This window comes from Misgurnus anguillicaudatus, chromosome 8, assembly GCF_027580225.2.
Source record: "Misgurnus anguillicaudatus chromosome 8, ASM2758022v2, whole genome shotgun sequence".
Classification (NCBI taxonomy): Eukaryota; Metazoa; Chordata; class Actinopteri; order Cypriniformes; family Cobitidae; genus Misgurnus; species Misgurnus anguillicaudatus.
The window spans coordinates 26141983-26164219 of NC_073344.2; the positions used below are offsets into that span (position 1 = coordinate 26141983).

General features: G+C 40.7%; 3 protein-coding genes across 5 annotated transcripts; all 3 read left to right on the forward strand.

The window, feature by feature from the left end:
• The first annotated feature begins 57 nt into the window (after window positions 1-57).
• On the forward strand, window positions 58-3520 carry LOC141365778 (dTDP-D-glucose 4,6-dehydratase-like). The gene is made up of 12 exons (XM_073870582.1): window positions 58-281; window positions 536-602; window positions 1559-1627; window positions 1701-1791; window positions 1883-2025; window positions 2137-2235; window positions 2389-2448; window positions 2525-2568; window positions 2643-2808; window positions 2933-2991; window positions 3066-3163; window positions 3274-3520. The coding sequence occupies exons 1-12, from the start codon at window positions 226-228 to the stop codon at window positions 3372-3374; spliced, it is 1053 nt and encodes a 350-aa protein (XP_073726683.1). The 5' UTR covers window positions 58-225; the 3' UTR covers window positions 3375-3520.
• A 520-nt stretch (window positions 3521-4040) lies between these two features.
• On the forward strand, window positions 4041-8120 carry nufip1 (nuclear FMR1 interacting protein 1). The gene is made up of 10 exons (XM_073870584.1): window positions 4041-4323; window positions 4583-4656; window positions 5269-5370; window positions 5461-5523; window positions 5613-5689; window positions 5789-5881; window positions 5964-6130; window positions 6277-6411; window positions 6856-7088; window positions 7195-8120. The coding sequence occupies exons 1-10, from the start codon at window positions 4161-4163 to the stop codon at window positions 7645-7647; spliced, it is 1560 nt and encodes a 519-aa protein (XP_073726685.1). The 5' UTR covers window positions 4041-4160; the 3' UTR covers window positions 7648-8120.
• Window positions 8121-9470: 1350 nt separating this feature from the next.
• On the forward strand, window positions 9471-21000 carry LOC141365781 (TSC22 domain family protein 1-like). Of its 3 annotated transcripts, XM_073870585.1 has the most exons (5): window positions 9489-9731; window positions 9816-9929; window positions 10061-11912; window positions 18826-18877; window positions 19793-21000. In XM_073870585.1, exons 3-5 carry the CDS (start codon window positions 10078-10080, stop codon window positions 20039-20041), a joined length of 2136 nt encoding a protein of 711 aa, XP_073726686.1. In that variant the 5' UTR covers window positions 9489-9731; window positions 9816-9929; window positions 10061-10077; the 3' UTR covers window positions 20042-21000. The 3 variants fall into 3 exon arrangements, with proteins under 3 accessions (XP_073726688.1, XP_073726686.1, XP_073726687.1); XM_073870587.1 differs by lacking the exons at window positions 18826-18877; window positions 19793-21000 and adding an exon at window positions 16828-17037 and having other exon boundaries at window positions 9471-9731; XM_073870586.1 differs by having other exon boundaries at window positions 9816-11912.
• Window positions 21001-22237: the final 1237 nt, after the last annotated feature.

Below are 22237 nucleotides of genomic sequence, written 5' to 3' on the forward strand. Positions count from 1 at the left end.
AACCAATGAGAGCTCGTCAGGGGCGGGGTTCAGTCTGAGGCGGTGCAGCACATACGTGTCAGCGCTGCCGTAAACCGATGAAACTGTCGCGATGACTGTGTTTACGGACTTTGACACGCATCGAATTATTTTGTGAAATTAATTCATCAAAACTCTGCCGAAAAGAGATTTAATGTAAGTAAGGGATGAGATCAGAAGGAGTTTGTTGTGAGACTCTGATGAGTGATGTTGAGTGTAAGTGAGTCTCACACTGTTCTGGTGACTGGAGGAGCAGGATTCATGTGAGTTACAAACCTCTGATTATCAGTTAGAAACTTAACTTACTGGATCACACAGTTAACTTCAGCACAACTCTATTTATAAAGCAACAAAAAAGTATAATTATAAGCATAAATGAGAAACGAGAATTAGTTTTAGTGATTCTCGTGTTGATAATGTTGTTATTTCACATATAATAGTAACACTAATATATTTATAAGTGTAAATGAATGTTTTCAGGTCACTATATGATTTATAATTATGTTTGTCATTGCAGTGGATCTCATTTAATTCTTGCTTTGGCTGCAAGATATCCACACTGGAAAATCATCAATATAGATAATGTAAGATCAGGTGTGTTCACGATGAGTGTTTTACTTACACAAAGAGTGATATCAATCTAAATAGAGACACGTGTGCGTGCCTGTGCCTGCGTGTGTGTGCTTGTCTGTGTCTGTGTCTGCGTGTCTGTGCCTCCGTGTGTGTTTGTCTGTGCCTGCGTGTCTGTGCCTGCGTGTCTGTGCTTGTGCCTGCGTGTCTGTGCTTGTGCCTGCGTGTCTGTGCTTGTGCCTGCGTGTCTGTGCTTGTGCCTGCGTGTCTGTGCCTGTGCATTTGTGTCCGTGCCTGCGTGTCTGTGTCTCTGCCTGTGCTTGTCTGTGGTTGTCTGTGTCTGTGCCCGCGTCTCTGTGCCTGTGCGTTTGTGTCCGTGCCTGCGTGTCTGTGCCTGCGTGTCTGTGCCTGCGTGTCTGTGCTTGTACTTGCGTGTCTGTGCCTGTGGTTGTCTGTGCCTGTGGTTGTCTGTGCCTGTGCTTGTCTGTGTCTGTGCTTGTCTGTGTCTGTGCCTGCGTGTGTGTGCCTGGTTGTCTGTGACTGAGTGTCTGTGCCTGTGCGTGTCTGTGTCTGTGCCTGCGTGTCTGTGCCTGCCTGTCTCTGTGCTTGTATGTGCCTGCGTGTCTGTGCCTGGGTGTCTGTGTCTGTGCCTGCGTGTCTGTGCATGTCTGTGCGTGTCTGTGCTTGTGCCTGCGTGTCTGTGCGTGTCTGTGCTTGTCTGCGTCTGTGCCTGTGCCTGTGCTTGTCTGTGTCTGTGCTTGTCTGTGTCCGTGCCTGCGTGTCTGTGCCTGCGTGTCTGTGCCTGCGTGTCTGTGCCTGCGTGTCTGTGCTTGTGCCTGCGTGTCTGTGCTTGTGCCTGCGTGTCTGTGCTTGTGCCTGCGTGTCTGTGCTTGTGCCTGCGTGTCTGTGCCTGCGTGTCTGTGTCTCTGCCTGTGCTTGTCTGTTGTGTGTGTGTGTTTATTTCTTTCAGTTAGATTACTGCTCGAGTCTGAAGAACCTGAAGTCTTTAGAGAACACCAGCACTTATAAATTCATTCTGGTACAGATCACTTTTTAGTTATTATTATCATATGTCCAAATGATCTATGACTAATTACATTTATTTCTCTCAGGGAGATGTATGTGATCCATTATTCATAACCCATCTCTTTTCAACTGAAGACATCAGTGTTGTCTTTCATTGTGCTGCTCAGACTCATGTCGGTGGGTAAGAGCTTGACAAACACCATTGACCATTGAATTAAAGTCAGAGGATTTCATCTCACATGAATGTTTTCATCTCTCGTGCGTTTAGAGAATTCGTTTGTGTGTCCGTCACGGTTCATGCGTGTAAACGCAGATGGCACCGGTGTGCTGGTCAGAGCCGCATTTCATGCTCGAGTCAAGAGATTCATCTACGTGAGCACAGATGAGGTGTACGGACCCAGTTTACATCAGGTGAGCAAAGTCTGAACGAAACTGATGTGAAACTGCAGAATCACAGAGTTAACCAGATAACGAACTGAGTTTAATTTAAACTCCAGTTATTTGGTTCTTGTTTCAAATCAGCCGTTTGATGAAGTGAGTCCACAAAAACCACGCAATCCATACTCGTCATCTAAAGCCGCTGCAGAGAACATCGTCATGTCCTACTGGAGGAAACACAAGGTCAATATCACAAATAAAGCTTATTTTGCGATTCTTGTCTGTCAGAAACATAATGCTGTCTTTTTCTTTTTTTGTATTATTGTTACTGTTGTGTGTTATCGCTGTAATAGCATGAATGAAATCAATAATGTTGTAAATGTTTTTTTCCTGCAGTTTCCTGTTATTATAACAAGAAGCAATAATGTATACGGACCTCGGCAGTATAAAGAGAAGGTAAAGGTGAAGTTATACCCACATGCAGATGTTTTGGGGTAAAGTTTGAATTGTTTTTTTGTATCTCTTTTTGCAGGTCATTCCCAAATTCCTGTCCCTCATACAACATGACCAAAAATGGTGAATATTTTCTCTTATAATAATACTGGAGTTATTATTCATAAACTGAAACTCATCTCTGTGCTCTTATACAGCACTATTGAGGGCACAGGCCTGCAGTCCAGACACTTTCTTTATGTTGATGACCTCACTCAAGCCTTTCTTATTGTGATGGAGAAGGGCATTCTGGGAGAGATTTACAATATCGGGACCAACTTTGAAATTCCCATCATTCAGCTGGCCAGAGAACTTGTGCACATGGTAAAAATCATCCTAAAGTAGTGTTGTTCTCCTTAGATTTGCTTCTTATCTCCTGGACTGCAGTGTGACATCACATTGGTTGATGTTTATTGTTGTGTTTTCATTGAAAATTGTTTATTTACAGACAGGGAAGAATGTTTCAAATGAAAATCTGGATGAATGGATACAGTTTGTTGAAGATCGGTAAGTAATAAATATGAATGAAGAGTTTTTATTATTTGTGACAGATTAAAGTTAATATATGTTGAACTTTGTAGATCTGTCAGTGAGATGAGATATCCCATAATATCAGATAAACTTCACAGACTCGGGTGGAGATTAAAAGTAACATGGAAAGAAGGAATTCGACGCACAAGTAAGAGTCTACAACAAACTATTCTGTGACAAAATGTGATGATGATGATAATGTGTGTTCTGTGATAAACTGTGATGATGATGATAAACTGATATGTTTTTTGTCTTCAGTTAAATGGTATGAAGAGAATCCAGGCTTTTGGCCGTTAATTGCTAACAGGAAGGAAGAAAACTTGACAGCAGCTGTTGTTGGATCTGCAAAAGCCGATTAAAAATGTCTTTACAAAATAGGTTTAATAGATATGATCTAGTCTATAAAAATCTTTTAATTTTTTTATTGTATTTGTAATTTATTTTGATCTAGACTGTACATATGTAAACTTGTGATATTATTTAAAATAAAGGACTTAAATATGAATGACTTGAGAGTTCATGTAGGTGATTCTGTGTTTTTTTTCACAGTCAAGTCTTATCTTAAACCAGGATTATGACTTAGTTAAATTAGGATATTTAAATGCCTTTGATAAAAATGACAGTGACAGGGCAAGCATTTATTTCAGTCTGAGAGTCCTTATGTCTGTCAAACCGGGCATATGCAATTTCATATAAAGGCAACTGGATTAAAGATGACCAAAACACTTTAAAGTGGGTTTTAAATATTTGTTTTGAAAGTGGCAGATCTTTAAAATCATTGTCATATGTTTAGTTATTTGTATGTTATACAGACACATTCATATACAGTAAAGATTATTATGACTTTTATTCACTACTAAAACACGTTTATTAAGATCTAGAACTCTTCTATTGCTTTAACATATTTATTTATAGTGTGTAAATCCATTAAACTAACATTTTAACAATTTACTGTAACATGTATATATTGTGATAATAATTGATGAACAGTGTTCACCTGAACTAAAGCGACATCTAGTGTTAAAGGCGCGCACAGCGTTATCCGGAAGTGACGTTTGAGGGGTCCGCACGTTGTATCAGCCATGTGTGTGTAGCGTGTGTTTATGTGATAGTATTGTGATTGTGTCTAACGTTATATTATTCTGATGGGTGGACACGAGCGTTACCCGCCGCCTCGCTTCATGTGTCCGGCCGAACCTTCAGTCCATTGGACTCCACAGAAGTTCGAGGCCACGAGAGACTGGAGCTGGACACAACAACCGACACCGGTACCGGCGGGCACGAGTCTCTCGTATCAGTTTAACACGGGTAAGTTATAGCATGCTGCTGCCGCGGACCTGTGCTCGTGTACCATATAGTCATGTAAAGAGTATCGTGATGTATGGCAATCCTTCAGTGTGCGGTGTTTACCTTTAACTTCAGTTTGTGCTGAAAGAGTTCAACTAATCATACAGCGTGTGTGTGTGTGTGTGTGTGTGTGTGTGTGTGTGTGTGTGTGTGTGTGTGTGTGTGTGTGTATGTTTTAGTGTACTGATGATTTATTTACACTTGTTTATATATAATCTAGGTCAACGTCATTATTATCCTCCTCATCCTAACAGAAATGAGTGGCAGAATCATGGACAGCAGTGGGGCAGAAAGGTATCACGATCATTCTTTGGACATTTTGGGAAATGTGTATATATAATGTACAAACATAAATAAACATTTAGTTTGGTCATAAGCAGACATGCATGCAAGATAATACAGAATTCTGATACTTCACTGATCAAACCATGGATTTAATTGATCAAATGAATGCAAGCTTGATGAGCATAAGAGATTTCTTTCAAAAACATTTAAAATCTGTCCAAACTTTTGGGTGTTACAGTAATTCTGTATGATAACAGAAACCTGTCTAGCACGATAGCCTCATAAATGTTCAAAGAAATAGTGCTAGCTTACATTTAGATATCTGATTTACTGGCTTCAAGAAATGATGATCTGTGCATGATATGAATAAATGTAAGTACATGGAGGGGTTGTGACCTTATTGGCCCTTCAGTAACCAATGTGCTGTGTGCATGTGACTGATAAATGTGCATTAAATCTTGTTGTTTTAAACGAAATAATTTTGCAAGAAAACTACATTTAAATTCCCAGTTTATTCTCATGGAAAGTTTCCAGCCTGGAAAATTCCCAGAATTTAGCAACCCTTATACTTGACCACATTTACTCTGATGTATTGATCTGTTGTGTGTGTGATTTGATCAGAAGCAGAAGAAAGAGCCGGAGTTCAGTCATTTCTGTGACACGTGTGACCGAGGATTCAAAAATCTAAACAAATATGATGAACACATTTCACAGCATGTAAAGGTAAATTCATCACATTCAGTGTTGTGTTTACACCTGAATGATGTCATCATCTTTATCATTGACCGGTCTGATGTGATGTTCTCCTGACAGTGTTCTGTGGAGGATTGTAATTTTACTGCACATGAGAAACTGGTGCAGATTCACTGGAGAAATGTAAGTCTATCATAAGCTCAGGTTTCATGTAAATCATGGTGATGAATAGATTGGGTCCAGAGTTTCTCTGATTGATTCTTATCCTCCAGAATCACGCTCCAGGTGCCAAGAGAATCAAACTGGACACACCAGAGGAGATCGCCAGATGGAGAGAGGAGAGACGCAAGTATGATTTACAGTATTGTTCCCGTCATCACCCAAAAACAATTAGTCTGTGTTGTGATGAACTCGCTCTAGCCTGTTTATTGTGATCTTACTTCTGCAGGAACTTCCCAACGCTGAGTAACGTGGAGAAGAAAGTGAAGATGATGGAGGTGAAACAGCAAAGAGGAGATGTACTGGAGACGTCACAATTTGGGTTGGTTTGTTATCCAATTGAATTTACAGTTTGAACGGGAATCTGCTCGACATATTAAATTCCCGTTCTCTCTCTCTCTCAGTCGCATTAAGGGCCGCTGTGGAGGTCGTGGAAGAGGGTTCAACAGATGGAGTGAAAATTGCCGTGATAAATTTGACCCCGTGACCCCAAAGACGGATCAGCCGACATCACTGAAGCGGCCGAATCAGGACGGAGATCCTCTCGGTGCTCTGGCCAACAGTGATCCGGGTCAGGAAGAGAATTCATGCTTTTCTGTCATCAGATGACACTTTTATCGTCTTACAAGAGTTTGTTTTGCGATGACAGGAGCGCAGACTAAACGAGTGCAGATACATCAGCTGGTCAAATAAGTTTTCCTGTGTCTTTCTTGTCAGGTTCTGATAAAGAGGAGGAAGTTAAACAGAAACAGATTGGACTCTCTGTTGCCCCCAGAAATGTGACATCGGCTCTGGGATCACTCATGTCCAGTTATGGGGACGATATGACCAGCAGTGAAGGAGAAACAGATGGTTAGTACTTAATAACCCTGATGAATTTCCATCAGGAAATCTGCTTATTCAGGCCAACTTTTGTATATTTTACCTTATTAAAGAACCATTATAAAATATGAAAATATATTTTCCCAAATATTTAATAAGAGCTATATGGAATTGCACGCAACATGCATGTTTTTTTTTTTAACGACACGCCTAGCAAATAGAGTGAGAATTTCTTTACCTGCCCAACCCGACCCACGTGTTACCCGCTGGTTATAAGACGACCCGTGCATCACTAATGTACATGCATGCTCCATAATGCATGAAATCTGCTGTAAAATGTGTGTTATAATGCTATTAGTATTAAATGTGGTTGTAATTATTATAATGTCTTATTACTGCTGATATGGAAAATGTATTTTAGTTTCAAGCCTTTTGTGTGCTCTAACTAGACTAACTAGTTTTTGTTTGTCACAGATTCTCCTGTGTTACGAGCGAGTCGAGCTGTGGAGGACAATAAGGCGATGTTAGTGGCTCGTCCTGTTCCTATCCAGAGCAGCTCAGTACAGCACACAGAGAAACGTCCAGACAGCGTGAAACAATCCCATCATGCACCGGTGTGTAGAGGTGGACGACAGACAGGCAAGGGTCAGAAAGGAGTTCACAATAAACCGAGTGAATCGCATCGACCAACACTGCTAGAAATGTTAGTGAACTGTTCAATCGGATCTATTGTTGTTAATGAAGAGATGTCACACAATGTCTTGTCAATTGTGTGTGTTTTTAAATCTTCTGATTGTGTTCGGTGTATTTCAGTTATTGGCTCCTGATATTCGTCATGAGAGGAACGTTGTTCTTCAGTGCGTACGATACATTGTCCGGAAAGGTTTCTTTGGTCTGGCTGGTAAAGAGTCAGTGTGTGAAGATGGTAGAGGACACAACGGTTCCACAGATGAGAAGATCACGAGAGATGATGGAGTAATGAGCAGTCGATCACTGGAGGAGGTGAATAACAGCGCAGTGCTCCTCCAGAGATCTCCTTTAATCTCTGACACTTGTGATTCGTCTGCTGATGTGACCTCTGCTCAGAGTACAGATGAAGTCAAGAGCTCCGGTGTCTTTCTGCAACTGTTTGCACAGAGTTTAGTGTGTGAGGACCCTAAAGATAACCAAGACCTTCCTGATCCATCAGAGCAAACCCAGAATACATCATCAGAAGACAGCCAGAGGAATCAGAACAATTCAAAGATAAACACAGACGACCAATAAATCATCATTGTGAGGAGAGTTTTGGTGCCATGGCAATGTACTGAAGATGAACCTTTATTGTGCTGCAAGATCTATAATTGTGACCTTGTGTGTCTGTGTGTACATCTGAACTGATTCAGAAATTAAATACGATGAAAAGATGGACAAACAGAAGTTGATTTGTTTTTGTAACATTGTTCATATTTTGTGTAGATGAATTGAAAGTATTTGTGTGGTAATGATGGAGACAGATGGACACGTCTGTGTCTATGTGTGATTGTATCTGTGTGTTGTCTTAATCAACATTAAGACTTAAAGTGCCTTTATATTATGAAATGATAGTTTTCTTTCTGTTAATATATGAAGTATATATGCATAAATACAGACTTGTATAACTGGATAAATGTTCAGATGGATTGGAGTTTGGCACAGAGATCGTGTTAATAGATTAACTAACTTCTGTTACTCAATAAACTAATAAATCTGTTTATTAATCTCTGATATTCAAAGTCTATCACTGCTGTGTGTTCACACACCTAGGGGCGGTTTCACGAGCAGGGATTAGACTAGTCCTAGACTAAAATAAATGTAAGAGCTGTCCAAACTGAAAACAACTTAAAGTACACCAGTGCCCTTTGTTTTACCTCAAAATGCACACAAGTAATGTTTTTAGTAAGGTATGTTTGTTAAAACTATTTCCTAATTAAACTAAGGCCTAGTTCTGTCTTAAACTAATCCCTGTCCAGGAAACCACCCCTTAATATTTTCGTACTATATAAAGCAGTGGTTCTCAAACTTTTGGGCGTGCGGACCCCCTTTTATACGGTGCATCCCTATGTGGTCCCCAAAGTAAACTTATGACATAAAACAATATCAAACTTAATATTTGATTTAAACAAAACGTATTAAATTATACAATGTAGTGATGTTGGTCAGTAGCCAGTGTCGGGTAAGTTACTCAAAAGTAATTAATTCCTAGTTACTAATTACTAATCTTCAATACAAATTACTCTCTCTAAAAATACTTGAAACGGCTCAAATAAATCAAATAAAAGTACATCAATTATTCTGGTCACACTTTTTAAGGTTCAACTCTTACAACTAACTATTAACTACTTTTGCCTCAATATACTCCTAACTACTGCTTATTAATACTTCGTAAATTAGTTGTTAGGTTTAAATATTGGTAAGAATTGTGTAGGATTAAGGATGTAGAGTAAGGTTTTGCAGACTCAGGCATTAATATGTGCTTTTTAAGTATTACTAAACAGCCAATATCCCAGTTATATTAATGCTAATAACCAACCAGTTAATAGTGAGAACTGTAAACTACACTAAAGTGTTACCATTTTTCTTATTAAACATTTAATATGAGAAAGATACATAAAAAGCCTGCATTTGACCTTTTATATATCATTGATGTACAGTCCATACACAGGATTTAGTTTCAAGTAACTGTAATTAAATTACTGGAAAAATAAGAGGAATCACTTACTTTACTTTTTAGGGAAAAAGTATTTGAATTATAGTAAGTTGCATAGAATTTATGATAAATTAATTTATTTTATTAAATGTCATTTTAAACATTGGCCCCCCTGCACAATATTGGGGGCCCCAGTTTGAGGATCACTGCTATATAGCATTGAAATGTTTATTCCGACATGGTATTTTAAGTCATGTATACATTGTTTAAATCATCATAATCTGTTAAAGTAATATTTCATTATCATTTCTAAATGCGTTGCGTACTTGTAAATGCTTGGAATTTTCACATCTGCAGTTTTTAGCTGGTCTGAGTTCAGCCATTCCTGCCGCATCCCCGCCGCGTCATCAGCCGACTTGAGGTGGGCGTGTCCAGTGCGCCCGACGGTCCCGCCCCTCGCTGCTATCGTCACCACAGCTGCTAGCTTGTCGGTTAGCGTGCTAAGAGTTGATGTGTGAGGAGAGGATGAGACAGCAAACCTGCGAATGAAGCCATTTCACCACCAACACCAATATCATCATCCTCCTCCTCAGCAGACCTTCATCAGGACAACTGCGACACGCGAGGACTCGCGGTATTTCTGACAACGTTCAGCGGAATCAAAGCTTCAGATGTGATGAAGGTGATGTCGAATGTTCTTTATCAGCCAGGGTTCAGCTGAAGCGCATGACAAAAATAAATATTTGTGTTTATGTTTTTACATCAGAACTCATGACGCTGACGACGGATACAGTTTGTGTTTCAAAGACTATAACCAGTTAACCAGCCGGCATCTTTGATGTGCTAACCGGGAGCTAGCTGACGTTAGCCCGCTGCACAGGTGATATTAATTCTCATAATCAGCCTCGTGACAGCTCTACTGCTTTCTCTTTAATGGGGGTTTTCTCCCAGTGACGTCACAGCACAGGGTCTGCTGAGCTCTCCTGACGCGTCTCTCACCTGTTTTTACAGGAGTGGATTTCACCCACATGCATCACTCAGACTCCACCGGTGAGTCCACAGGTAGCAGGAGGATGTCCCACCCGTCTGTGTTCACCGGCCGCAGGGGCAGCGGTGCTGCCGTACAACCAGATGAGCACCAGACGTCAGCGATGATGACACAGACGGGCTCTTCGTCGCCCGGGCCTCATCATCCTCCCCACAGCCTCAGCATCCACCCTCAGGCGCAAAGCGTTGGGGCGCAGGTCAAAAAGAAGAGCGGCTTCCAGATCACCAGCGTCCTCCCAGCGCAGGTGTCTGCTAGCGCCAACAACAGCATCGCAGACGACACTGAGAGTTACGACGATATGGACGAGTCGCACACCGAGGACCTTTCGTCATCTGACATCCTTGACGTGTCAGTTTCTCGAGCCACGGACACGGGCGTTCCCGAGAGGAGCTCCTCTGAAGAAACGCTGAACAGTTTGCACGGAGGTGAGACCCCTGGAGTCGTGTCGCCCAACGAGCCCGTAATGCATCACGCTCAGCAAGGGTACATGATGAACGGCGTCCATAATCACGCTCACCATCATCACAGCCATCAGCCTCCCGGTCATCCCAAACCTGCCCAAGGAAGACCTGCAGTGTCCCCCGTGGCCACGGTCGGCCCCGCGACGCAGGGGAAGTTCACGAGCGGCCGTTCGGTTCAGGCTGCTGTCGTGGAGGGTGGTGGACCAGCAGCGATGAGCCAACCTGCGGCTTCGACTCCCGTCGCTGGAGCTTTGACAGGAGGCGTTGCGGGTGCAGCACAGGACGGCGGAGGTCCGACAGGGGCCGCAGGAAGCGCGTCTGTCGCTCCTGTACAGCCGACACCTCCGACTCAGACGACCGTAGCCTCCACAGCATCCCGCTTCAGGGTGGTGAAACTCGATTCCAACTCGGAGCCGTTCCGAAAAGGTCGCTGGTCTTGTACAGAGTATTATGAAAAAGACGCCCCGCATGGAGATACAGCAGCAGCTCACAGAACTGTGGAGAACATCCTTAACTCAGAACATGAGTCCACAAGCAGCAGTTCTTCTGGAAGCACCCTCAGCGGAGGAGGAGGTGGAGATGTCCCGACACCCTCTCAACTCCACGCTCATCCCCAAGACCCAGGAGCTCTTTCAGTACTTCAGCCCTCCATTAACCCCCAGGCTGTTCCTGTGACAGGCATGTTGAGTACAGACAGTTTATCTGCTCCTGTTAGACCTGTGTCATATAGTGTAGAAATATCCCAGGTGCAGAGCACCTATCCCACAAAACCCCCGGTGTCTGTCAGCCAGCCCGGAATAACACATATGGAGTACGGTCAGATTTCATCCGGTGTCCAGCCTGGAAGTCAACCGCTCCAGGTTCCTCCGATTCAAGGTGCGGTTTCGCCCAGAGCTGCCCCGTTGACCATTGGGATGCCCGGACTTCCGACGGCAGTTTCCCAGCCCGTATCTCCACGGCCGCAGGTTTCTGCTCCACAAATGGGAGCCCAGCTGCACCCAGATCAGCAGCAGACTGGAACCCAGCTGTCTTCGTCCACCGGGTCCAGCGTACCCCCTCAGAGTAACCTGCAGCCAGCGCTGCAGTCGCATGGGGCCGCATTACAAGGCCTCCCGGGAGGACCGGGCCAACAGGGAGGACGTCTGCCACCGGCAGGAGCCTCTTATAGCGTGATGAGCGGCGTGACGGCCTCTCAGCTGGAGGACGCCCAACGTCTACTTTTGCAACATCACCCGTTGCTGTCTCTGCCGCGTTTGACCGCAGGAGCCCTCGCTGGACCGACTGCGGCTGACGCCGGCGCTGCTCTTGGACAGGATGCTGTGTTTGCAGTGGCGACAGGTGCAGATGAAGACAGGTGAGACATCACTGGTCACTACCACAATGTTTAATAAACTCTGTGGGATGAAGAAATGTCCAGGTTACTTTTAAAGAAATTATATAAATTTATATTTTAAATTATATTTTGCATTAAGAGAAGAAAGATGTGAATATTCAGCACAAGTTTAGTGTCATTTAAACACTTTCATTATCTGTAGATCAGCTTGTCTGAACACATCAACAATAATTTCCCTTTATAGGTAAATAATACATCATTTTATATCCCACAAACATGGCCCAGACATTTCCTAATAGTTATTTCTGAGATTTTTCCCAAATTTTAGAAGAGCGTTTATTTTCAGCCCTTGGCTTGTTCTTGTTCTTTGCTTTCGGCTGCTCTGTTTGTTTGTGGTCAATGTCGGGTCAATCTAGTGTCTCCAAATATATGAGCTCATCTCCAGAGAGTTCATCCCCGGTCACATCTCTGTGTCTTTTCTCTATTAACAATCAATCGTTTCTTTTTATTTCTCTCTAAGCGTCTCATCTGAAGAGTCCAGTCATGATGTGTCTTGTATGACTGCAGGTGTCCTGACAGTCAGTCAATATTGTTGTATATAACCGTGTGATCGGTATTGTGTCTTCATTGACTGCAGTCTGCAGCGAGCGCGTGCGGATGATGTGATTGAGGATGGTCTGTCTGGTTGCCATAGTAACGCATCTGCAGTTTTGTCAGTGACTCAGCAGAAGATGTGAGCATCGCTCCTCTGAACATGATGTTGTAATGATGCAGGTGAAATTAATCACATGTAGTAACGTGACATCTTATCTTTAGTTTTATTTGTGATCGCAGTGTTTTTGTATCGTGTGTGATGTCACAGTGGTGCAGTTACTGAAGCACATCAGGGATTTCAGGGAATGTTGATGCAGTTACAGCACGGGTATATTTGTAGTAAGTTGGTAACCGTCCACATTTATTTTGTTAAATGGGTGTCAATACAGGTTTTTGACCCTGTCAGTTATCATGTCTCACTCTCAGTTGTAGTTGAAATGCTGAATCTATGGCGTTTCTTCAGACCCAAATCTCCTGCTGTGATACAGTCTGATGATCAGCTGTCCAAACTGAACTCTTTTCTGTTCTCACTCATTATTAATATCTAAATCCTGGGTTCCCACTGGTCATCATGGCATTTCTGGAATATGATGGAATTTTGAGAGGACTATTCTAGGGCTGTCACCATTAATGACATTTGGCTGACGGTTAATTGTCTAATAAATTGTGACAACTAATTGCCGGTTTTAGGGCTTTGACGTTTAATTCTCATAGATTTTTTGTTTGTTTATGAAATAATTTTCACACATTGTGATTATTTGATTTAAACTTTTGCAAGGTTTACCTGGCTGACAGTAATTATGAATACACATAACACATATTTAAAAGTAATTATTTAATGAATATATCTTTCAAAAATAAATAACTCAATAAAGTGTCCGAAAAATAACTGGAAATAAAAATGCTATCAAAATAAACTGACTATACCAGAACAGGCCTTAAATAGTAGCCAATCCTTCAAGGTCATATTAGTACTGGACCACATGTCTGCAGTGGCTGCAAAGAAAAGAATTACTTACAGATTCTTTAGAATATCGTCCTTCACTTCCCTAAATTTGGAATTGCTGTTTTGGAAATGTAGGTTTTACCTGGCAATTCTTACTGCTTATCAAAGTTTTGCAGCATTTTTTAAGTCCTGTTTTCCTATGTATTAAATGGTTTTGCAATGTATCGCATTACACTGTTAGTCAAGGAGCGCCATTAAATACGGTCTCATTTATACAGGCGCAGCAGCTCCCTCTTGGGTATTTTAAAGAGATACGCAATCATTGTGGTGATCTGAAATCATTGCGATGAGGTCAAACGATTTTTATTCAGGGAAAGTCAGGGAATTTATCGTTTGGCATAAAGTGGGAAGCCTGTAAATCTCTGTCTAATGGAGTTTATGAGGTGGTTTGGAAACTTGATTTAATGTTTGGTTTTGTATTTTTCTAATTGTCACAATCTGTTTAGTTTCATGTGTGGATTAAAGTGTTGTGGCTGTATTATAAGATTCAATAAATGTATTGCCATGTCAACAGAGTTGATAGGAATTTGTCTTGGTAGCACACCCTCAGGCATAAATAGCATCATCACATCATATCATCAAATATAATCATTAAATAACAGACAACCATCATAAGAATAAACACTGTACATCAACAACAACAATACCCAGCAGACAGTAGACCATGAGACTAGACCTGCAGACATTAAAAAGGACCATATGCCTTTGAGAGAAAAGTGCAAATTGCATACAGGTGGAAAATTCAGTGCAATTCAAATATCTAATAGCCAAAAGGGTAAGTGCTGTCTCTGAAGCGTGATGTGGAGGTCTTGATGCTCCTAAATCTTCTACCTGATGGGAGGAGATTAAAGAGATAGTGAGCAGGGTGAGAATGATCTGCAGTGATTTTTTTAGCCTTTCTGATTATTCTGGATGAAAAAAGTAAAGGAAGGCTACGGCCTATGATTTTTGATGCTCTGTGTACTACTCTTTCCATCCGAGTCTTGTCCTGTGCGGTTGTGTGACCGAACCAGACAATCATAGAAAAAGTGAGCACACTTTCAATAGTGGACCTATAGAAGTGGATCATGGCAGCCCGGCTAACTCTAAATTTTTTGAGCTGCTGCAGAAAGTGGAGACGCTGGTGAGCTTTACCGATCTTAATATTAGTGTTGTGCTCCCATGATAAGGATTCATTGATTGTGGTCCCAAGGAGCTGTAAGGAAGTGACCCTCTCTACCTCCACCCCATTAATGGAGAGTAAATGGAGTGGACTATGGGTCCTTCTAAAATCCACTACCAGTTCTTTGGTTTTTGAGATGTTAAGTTGTAAATTAAAAATACTGCACCATTTCACCAGCCCGTCCACTTCTCTGCGGTAAGTCAGACTCGTCTCCGTTAGAAATAAGACCAACTACAGATGTTTCGTCTGCAGACTTAAACATCAAGACTGAACTAGTATGTGACTGACAGAATTGAGTGTATAGTATTAGGGAGTATAGAAATGGGGAAAGGACACACCCCTGAGGTGCAACAGTATTCAAAAACTTTGGCTTGGAGACGTAATCACCCATTTGAACCACCTGCTTCCTTTCGCATAGAAAGTTAAAAAGCCATTTACATAATGGATGAACTAACACCTAGCTCCTGTAAAGTGTTAATCAACTAAATCCATTTACATAATGGATGAACTAACACATATCTCATGTAAAGTGTTAATCAACTTCACAGGAATGATGGTGTTGAACGCAGAACTAAAGTCCACAAAAAGAACATGTAGATTTTAATTCCAGATGCTGAAGAATAGAGTGCAAACAGAGTGAAACTGCATCATCAACACTCCTATTTGCTCTATAAGCAAATTGGTGGGGGTCAAGTGAAATATTGGACAGATGTTTACATATCAACCGCTCAAACACTTTCATAATGACAGAAGTTAAGGCCACAATAAGGCCTATAATCATTGAGACACATAATTTTATTTTTCTTTGGAACTGGAATGATCACAGAAGATTTAAAACAAGCAGGCACAATACCAAGTTGGAGAGACCAGTTAAAGATAAAAGTGAAGACAGATTAAATTATAACAAAGTTACTTGATCAGACCGATTGCGTCACAGCAGCGCGACTGTAAGTACAGTAAAGTCGTCCCAATTCGAATGAAGACTCAAAATGCGTCCCTATTTCTCCACACTGCTAAGGATAGAACAAATGAATCCTTCACAGCCGAGGATATCCCAAGATTCAATTTGCGCGCCTTTATAACGGCTGAATATATCGGCTGGATATTTTAAAATAAACATTTAAACCTTTATTAAATAAAAGTGTGTATTTGGCAGAAACAAGTTTCTTGTCACTGTTTTAGTATTATAAGTTATGTTGTGTATTTAATATTATTCCGTGTATGTTGCATGTATTTCTAAGGTTGATTAATTTCATATATTGTTGATTAGTTTAACCTACATCAAGTCTACATATTTTCTAAAATAAAAATATGTAATTTTTCTGGTTCCATTTTTATTTGAAGTCTTTTAATATGTCTTTTCTAGTTCTGTAATTCGTTTGTGTCATTTCTGACTTCGTTCAGACTCGTTCAGTGAAGGGATGAATTGAATTCGTTGAGTGTCTCAAACCAATTAAAATCCTCGTAACAGCTCACATAATCATGACATTAAAACGTAAATACAACAGCAATTATTAATGACAAACAATCTCCTCTTGTCATTTTTATGAAGAGAAGGAGAAAAGACGCAAAATGTGAACGGCCTCTTCTTTCTCATCTTCAAAAGCCTTTCTTTCCTTACAGTATTTTATGTCATTTACTCTTTGTATCTATGTAGGTTATGTATGTAAAGCTCAGTGGGACGCACACGCACGCGCGCACACACACACACACACACACACACACACACACACACACACACACACACACACACTTTTTCTTCACATATTGTACTAGGTCGAGACTACTGATGCAGAATTGTTTAAGAAATAACCTCAGGTTTTTCTGTGTTCCTATTGGCTGAATGAGGTTTGCATTGAGTTATGGATCTGCATTGTGATTGGTGGATACAGTTGGTTTATTGACGTCTGGATTATCTTTTCATGAAATAGCTGTCCGATATCCATTCTGAATTGCAAAGCCGATATTTTGCACAGCTTCTTCATGTATTACGGCTTTTGATGAATAAGTCCTTATTAATGTGAAATCACTGTTAGTTTGAGTCGTTTATAACATGAATTTGAAAAAGCAACACTCGTCAAACATAATCACTATACATATTCTTTATTATCATGAAAATACCTGAAAAGGTTGGCAGAACAGTCAGTGATATAAATATTCTTATACGTTTTCAGGATCTGCGTGCGTACATGGTTCTCCTTCTTCTGAGTTTCTGCACGAGAGCGCCTCTGTCTTTTGGATGAAGCGGCATTTCAGCGTAATTCATTGGGAAACATAGCAAGCAGAATCACACGATTTATTGTTACACCCCTACAAACACGTGTTTAGTATTTTAAACCTTAGATTCTAAATAGATGTTGCTTCTATATAAAATAGTGTGAGTGTTAATATTGTGTTAAGATGATTAAATGGGATTATGGGTATGGCTGCAGGTTGTTTAGTGATGTTGTCTTTCTTTGTTTTTCTCATTCTGCGTGTACACTAAACACTTTATGTGCTTTTTACAAAAACGAGGAATGTGTCAGTTTATCGTTTCTATATTTGTGTGAATGTGTGCATGCCCTCGTTCTTGTTTTTTTGTGTTACATGAGGGCACACATGTCAAACTCTCACTTTGTCTTTTAGATGTAGAAGCTGAGCTCGTGCTGTGTGTCCATCGTACCAAACGCTGATGTGATCAATCCAGACCAGCGCAGTGTATAATAATCACAGTTCATGTTAAGAAACCAGAAAGCAAGATTTCTAGATTAAAGAAAGCATGTTTCACTGTAAATTCAGTATAGATATGATGATAATAAGGAGGCTGGATCTTTTATATGGTGTGTGGTTCAAACAGGAGCATCTGATTGGTTGGCAGTTCTAATCTCTTTTGGTTTATATATCAATAGAAGGCTGGTCATGTGACCAAATTGACATCACAACTTTCCTCTATTGGCACTGTTGTAGTGTTATGAGCTTTGAAATGGCTTGATCGTGCGACACACGCACGCACGCGTATTGGCTGTGATAGTGAGGTGTTGTTTAACATTGTGTGACAGTGGTGTTGTGTGTGTCTGTGTATGTGAGCGATGAACAGAAGTTGTGTTTGTCAAACGGGTGAGGAGCGTGAGGAACATTTGATTGACATCCATGAGAGAGCAAAGACTGTTGGAGGTGAAAGGCCCTGAGATCATGACTCTCAACCTGCTGTTCTGTAATCTGGAGCAGCGTCACAGGTCAAACCTGCTGCAAACTGATCTCAGATGCCCACAGGACTCTATCATCACTTTCAGTTAGGCAGAACATGATGCCGTGCTTATGTGTCATCAAACTCAAGCTGAGAGCTGATCCAAATGTTTAACAGTCTGAAACAATCATGAAGGATAAACCTTGCATGAGTAAAACTAATACTTGTAATATATTTAATGCTGATTTTAATGCTGAACTTAATTTTGGTGTCGACTGACCGACAGATGGCGCAGCTGTACTTACATAAACACAAACACACACCAACACATTAACACTGTAATAACTTCTTATCTGTCGATATCACGAGGACCCTTTATATTGTAAAAAAGAAAAAGAGGTTTATTGAAGTACATTTTGTGTCGCAGTCGCAGAAATAAACCTCACAGAAACAGCGGGGAAGGGCGTGGCGTCGCATAAATTAGTCAAATATCCTGCAGTCTCAGCGAATAGCGTGCCTGCGTGCGCTGAGCCCATTTTATGTAAATCTCTGAGCGGCTGCAGATCTCTGAAGCGTCTCAGTCTTTGTGACGAGCAAGTGATTAAAATCACAGCTCATAATAGCGACAATGTGATCTTTAATACGGATTAAAACCTTTTTTTGTTTGTTTTCGTTTTGTTTTCTGTTCTTACGGGTGGGTCAGAATGAATTGCGCGATGGATGTCGGTATTTATCGGAGTTTATCGTGTCTGACATCAGTATTAAGCTCGTGTCCTGTCAGTGTTCATCACAGGTACGACATTAAACACCGATTATTCGCATGTTGTCACGAAGAGGAATGTGATGATATTGTTGTGGAAAACCCCTCAGATTATTATTTTAGTTTCATGTCTGCGTCGCGGTTTTATTCGTCGGTTCTTGACTCTATGCAGATGTTATGTAATGTCGTCCGAGCAGAAAGCGAAAGAAAGAAAGGTTTAAAGTGTTGTTTGTTATCTCTCTACAGCTCGTCAGGAGCCAGTGTGGTGGCCATCGACAACAAAATTGAGCAAGCCATGGTAAGTTTGACTCTTAAATCATCATCATCATCATCATTCAGATTCAGATGTGATGCTGCGTGGACATGAGACGGCTTAAAATCTCCATCAGAACTGATTTGGTTATTATTTATGATACAGTTTCACTTCAGATATCATGCGTATCACTGAATGTAATACATTTACATTTGATATTGTGCTCGGTGTGTGTGTGTGTGTGTGTGTGTGTGTGTGTGTGTGTGTGTGTGTGTGTGTGTGTGTGTGTGTGTGTGTGTGTGTGTGTGTGTGTGTGTAGATTGTGGTTGTTGCCAGGCAAACACATCATGGATGCCCTTCATAAATAAGCATGGTGTTCCTCCTCCTCCTCCAGGATGAAGAACATTGTGTTCCTTTTTACAGCCCTTAAGTTTTGAGGTTATATAAATGCAATGATCACATGTAAATAAAGAGCTTGTGTGATGTTTAAAGTGATATAAATCTTCTGTTTGTTTGTATGGTTACATTTGCCCTTGTGTGTCTGCAGTGCATGGGCATAGGGCTGCACAATTCATCGTTTTTAATTTTCAATTTTTCATTCAAATAATTACATAAAAGAAGTAAAAGAGTTATTGTGGGATTAAATTCTAAATTGATGTGTTTGTAAGGGACTTCTGAAGGCACTGCTGCTTTGACACGTGTAGCCTATACTTAATATAAAGGTTAAATAAATACAGAGTAAATGTGTTAAATAATCGTGATTATGATTTTGCAGTCCTACATGAGCAGCAGTCAGAATACATACAGTATAACATCTCTGTAGAGTAAATAAAGTGACTGTCTTTAGTTCATCAGAGGAAAATCTTGAGATGATGGAATTGCTGTTGTTCAAATCGGTTTATAATGTGTCATATTTTGGCTGTAGCATGTCTTTTATGGTTTTAAAATCTTTGTCTTTAGGATCTTGTAAAGAGTCACCTCATGTATGCGGTGCGGGAGGAGGTGGAGGTTTTAAAGGAGCAGATTAAGGAGCTGATTGAGAGAAACTCGCAGCTGGAGCAGGAGAACACGGTCCTGAAGAACCTGGCCAGCCCGGAGCAGCTCGCTCAGTTCCAGGCGCAGGTTCAGGCCGGATCGCCCACCTCCGGACCCCAAGCGGCCCTTCAGCCGAGTCTGACGCTTAACCAGGCTCCCGGCCCCACCGCTTAACAGCCTCGCGTGCGTTCAGTTTGGTCTGAAACTGTGATACTGTGAAGAGACTCCGGCGATTGAGTGTTTTGCCACGATCAGATGCATTGTCAACTCATGTCGAGCTTTACCTGCCTCAGACAATCAATACTGACACAACCACCCCTGCTAGTAAACTCAACCAGAGCGAGATACATGTGACCCATGAGCCTGGCCAATCACACGCCGCATGTGGATCCTGTTCTTCTGTGACATCAGTGTTATTATGGACCGGTGATGTAAAATCATGCTGTTGTTGCCACATTCTTTTTTTATAACATTTTCAGATATTTTTTACTGCTTTTATTCGTATTCATTTTATTTTTTGTTTGTTTTTCTTCCTCTGTTGTTTTGATGTAAAAATGAGCACTTTGTACTAGTTCAAATGTACAAGAAAAGAAACCAATGAGCTGAGTACATTACATTACATTACATGAGTATGTGGAGTATTGAAAGCTGATCTGAATGATGAAGCTGTTACTGTGTTTGTTTGCATTATTTATGTCTCAGTGTTGATGGAGGGATATCAAGTGAATCTGCTTCAGTTGTGTGTCATTGAACCCAAGGGTCATAACGTTTGTATGTTCTGTTTTGTTTATTCGTGAAAACGAACGTGGACTGTGAAATGCGTTTCACCGAAGAGCCGAAACTACAGCACAAATCTGACAGAAACTCTTTCACAGCCGTCGAATCATCGCAGTTCTCTTAGTATCTTAAATTATTTGAATGAGACTTTTATCACATGAAAAGCTTACTGTTCATCATCTGGACACACACTACAAATCACAGCTTCAATCTGTTATTATGATGATTATTATGACCCATGAGTGTCAAACTGACATCACGGTTTCTGCATGTTTCCTTCAATAAACAACACAAGACATTGTGACGTCATACAGTTGCACACGGACTTTAATAAAATGTAAAGGAAATAAAAAAAGTCTCGTGCAGTATTTTTAATGTCTGGTTAGAGCTGATTGTTTTATGTACAGTACTAGTTACTGTCAGAATCTAAGAAGGGATGCTGGTAAGCAGTGGTTTATGGATACTTACTCAAGCTCTGACTGGTCCAACCAAATACTTCAATCTGTTGATGTAGTCGTTGTGTGTATTTATTAGGTTTCACATTAATGCTGTTTTTTTTTTGGTGGGTTTTAGCATCAGTGCATGAGTTTCTGTGAGGTGATGTTTTATTCTTCAGTCCACATTCACAATCAAACCTAAACAAGCTTTTAAAACTGCTCTTAGATCAGCTTCATCTAAAGTTTGAATCTGCTGAATTATCACAGAACAAAGAATTGAGGTTTCTGTCCTTCTGCTGGGAAATGACTTTATCAGGGTACAACAGGGGTTTAGTGTAAAATAAAAGACACCACTATTTTGCTTTGATTTTTTTTTTTGACCTATCAATCAAAACAGAATAAAAATCAATTTGAAAAACATTTCGAAAAACGAAAGAAATCCTTTACAGTCATTCAGTGAACTTGCAGTTGTGGCAATTTAGTGTTATGTTTTTGTGCAGAAGGAAATCAATCTCATAGTTTTATAAAGATATTGTATTGTATTGTATTGTACTGTAGTGGCTCGTGACGCCCCCTGCTGGATCTTCCGCCCTCTGACCTGCAGTAATAAATCAAATTTACTTAAACAATTTCATAAACAACTCTTTATATTGTCCTTGCAGTTCAGTTACTGTGCTGTGCAAAATACCCTGCCTTTACAAAATGTTTTTAATATAAGTTTATTTATTTACTATATTTGGTTTAAATGTGACAGTAGAAATCTAAAGAAGTGAGATACAACAACGACAGAAACAGTTTGGATCAGCAAAGATCAAAAACCGAACTCGATAACTTTACTGCTGAGATAAAAACAGCTGCTGGAGGCTCTGAAAGGGTTGCAGTGTTTCTAATGGATTCAGATATTATACTTTGATGAAACATTGCGTTGCTTGTGTAGTTTGTGTACCTTTACGATGTAACAATATTTATGTTTTCAAAATGACAAGCAAACTAGGACTAATAAATATGCTGTATCCAATTCTGGTTTAAACCAGTTGTTTATGTTGATTATTTTGGTCACTGTTGAATGATCCACAAATGGGCTTCTGGTCTGTGCGCGTTCATGTGTTTTGGAGGAGGCGTGGCTTTGGATGGCGATTTAAATGGAGGGTGGGAT

Excerpts from the sequence above, each read along its gene's own strand:
- LOC141365781 (XM_073870586.1), top strand. The coding sequence starts at position 10,078 with ATGCATCACTCAGACTCCACCGGTGAGTCCACAGGTAGCAGGAGGATG. Across the intron at positions 11,913-18,825 it reads ACAGGTGCAGATGAAGACAG|CTCGTCAGGAGCCAGTGTGG; the intron begins GTGAGACATCAC and ends ATCTCTCTACAG. Across the intron at positions 18,878-19,792 it reads ACAAAATTGAGCAAGCCATG|GATCTTGTAAAGAGTCACCT; the intron begins GTAAGTTTGACT and ends CTTTGTCTTTAG.
- LOC141365778 (XM_073870582.1), top strand. The coding sequence starts at position 226 with ATGTTGAGTGTAAGTGAGTCTCACACTGTTCTGGTGACTGGAGGAGCA. Across the intron at positions 2,449-2,524 it reads CTCGGCAGTATAAAGAGAAG|GTCATTCCCAAATTCCTGTC; the intron begins GTAAAGGTGAAG and ends CTCTTTTTGCAG. Across the intron at positions 3,164-3,273 it reads AGAAGGAATTCGACGCACAA|TTAAATGGTATGAAGAGAAT; the intron begins GTAAGAGTCTAC and ends TTTTGTCTTCAG.
- nufip1 (XM_073870584.1), top strand. The coding sequence starts at position 4,161 with ATGGGTGGACACGAGCGTTACCCGCCGCCTCGCTTCATGTGTCCGGCC. Across the intron at positions 5,690-5,788 it reads TGGAGAGAGGAGAGACGCAA|GAACTTCCCAACGCTGAGTA; the intron begins GTATGATTTACA and ends TTACTTCTGCAG. Across the intron at positions 6,131-6,276 it reads TCTGGCCAACAGTGATCCGG|GTTCTGATAAAGAGGAGGAA; the intron begins GTCAGGAAGAGA and ends CTTTCTTGTCAG.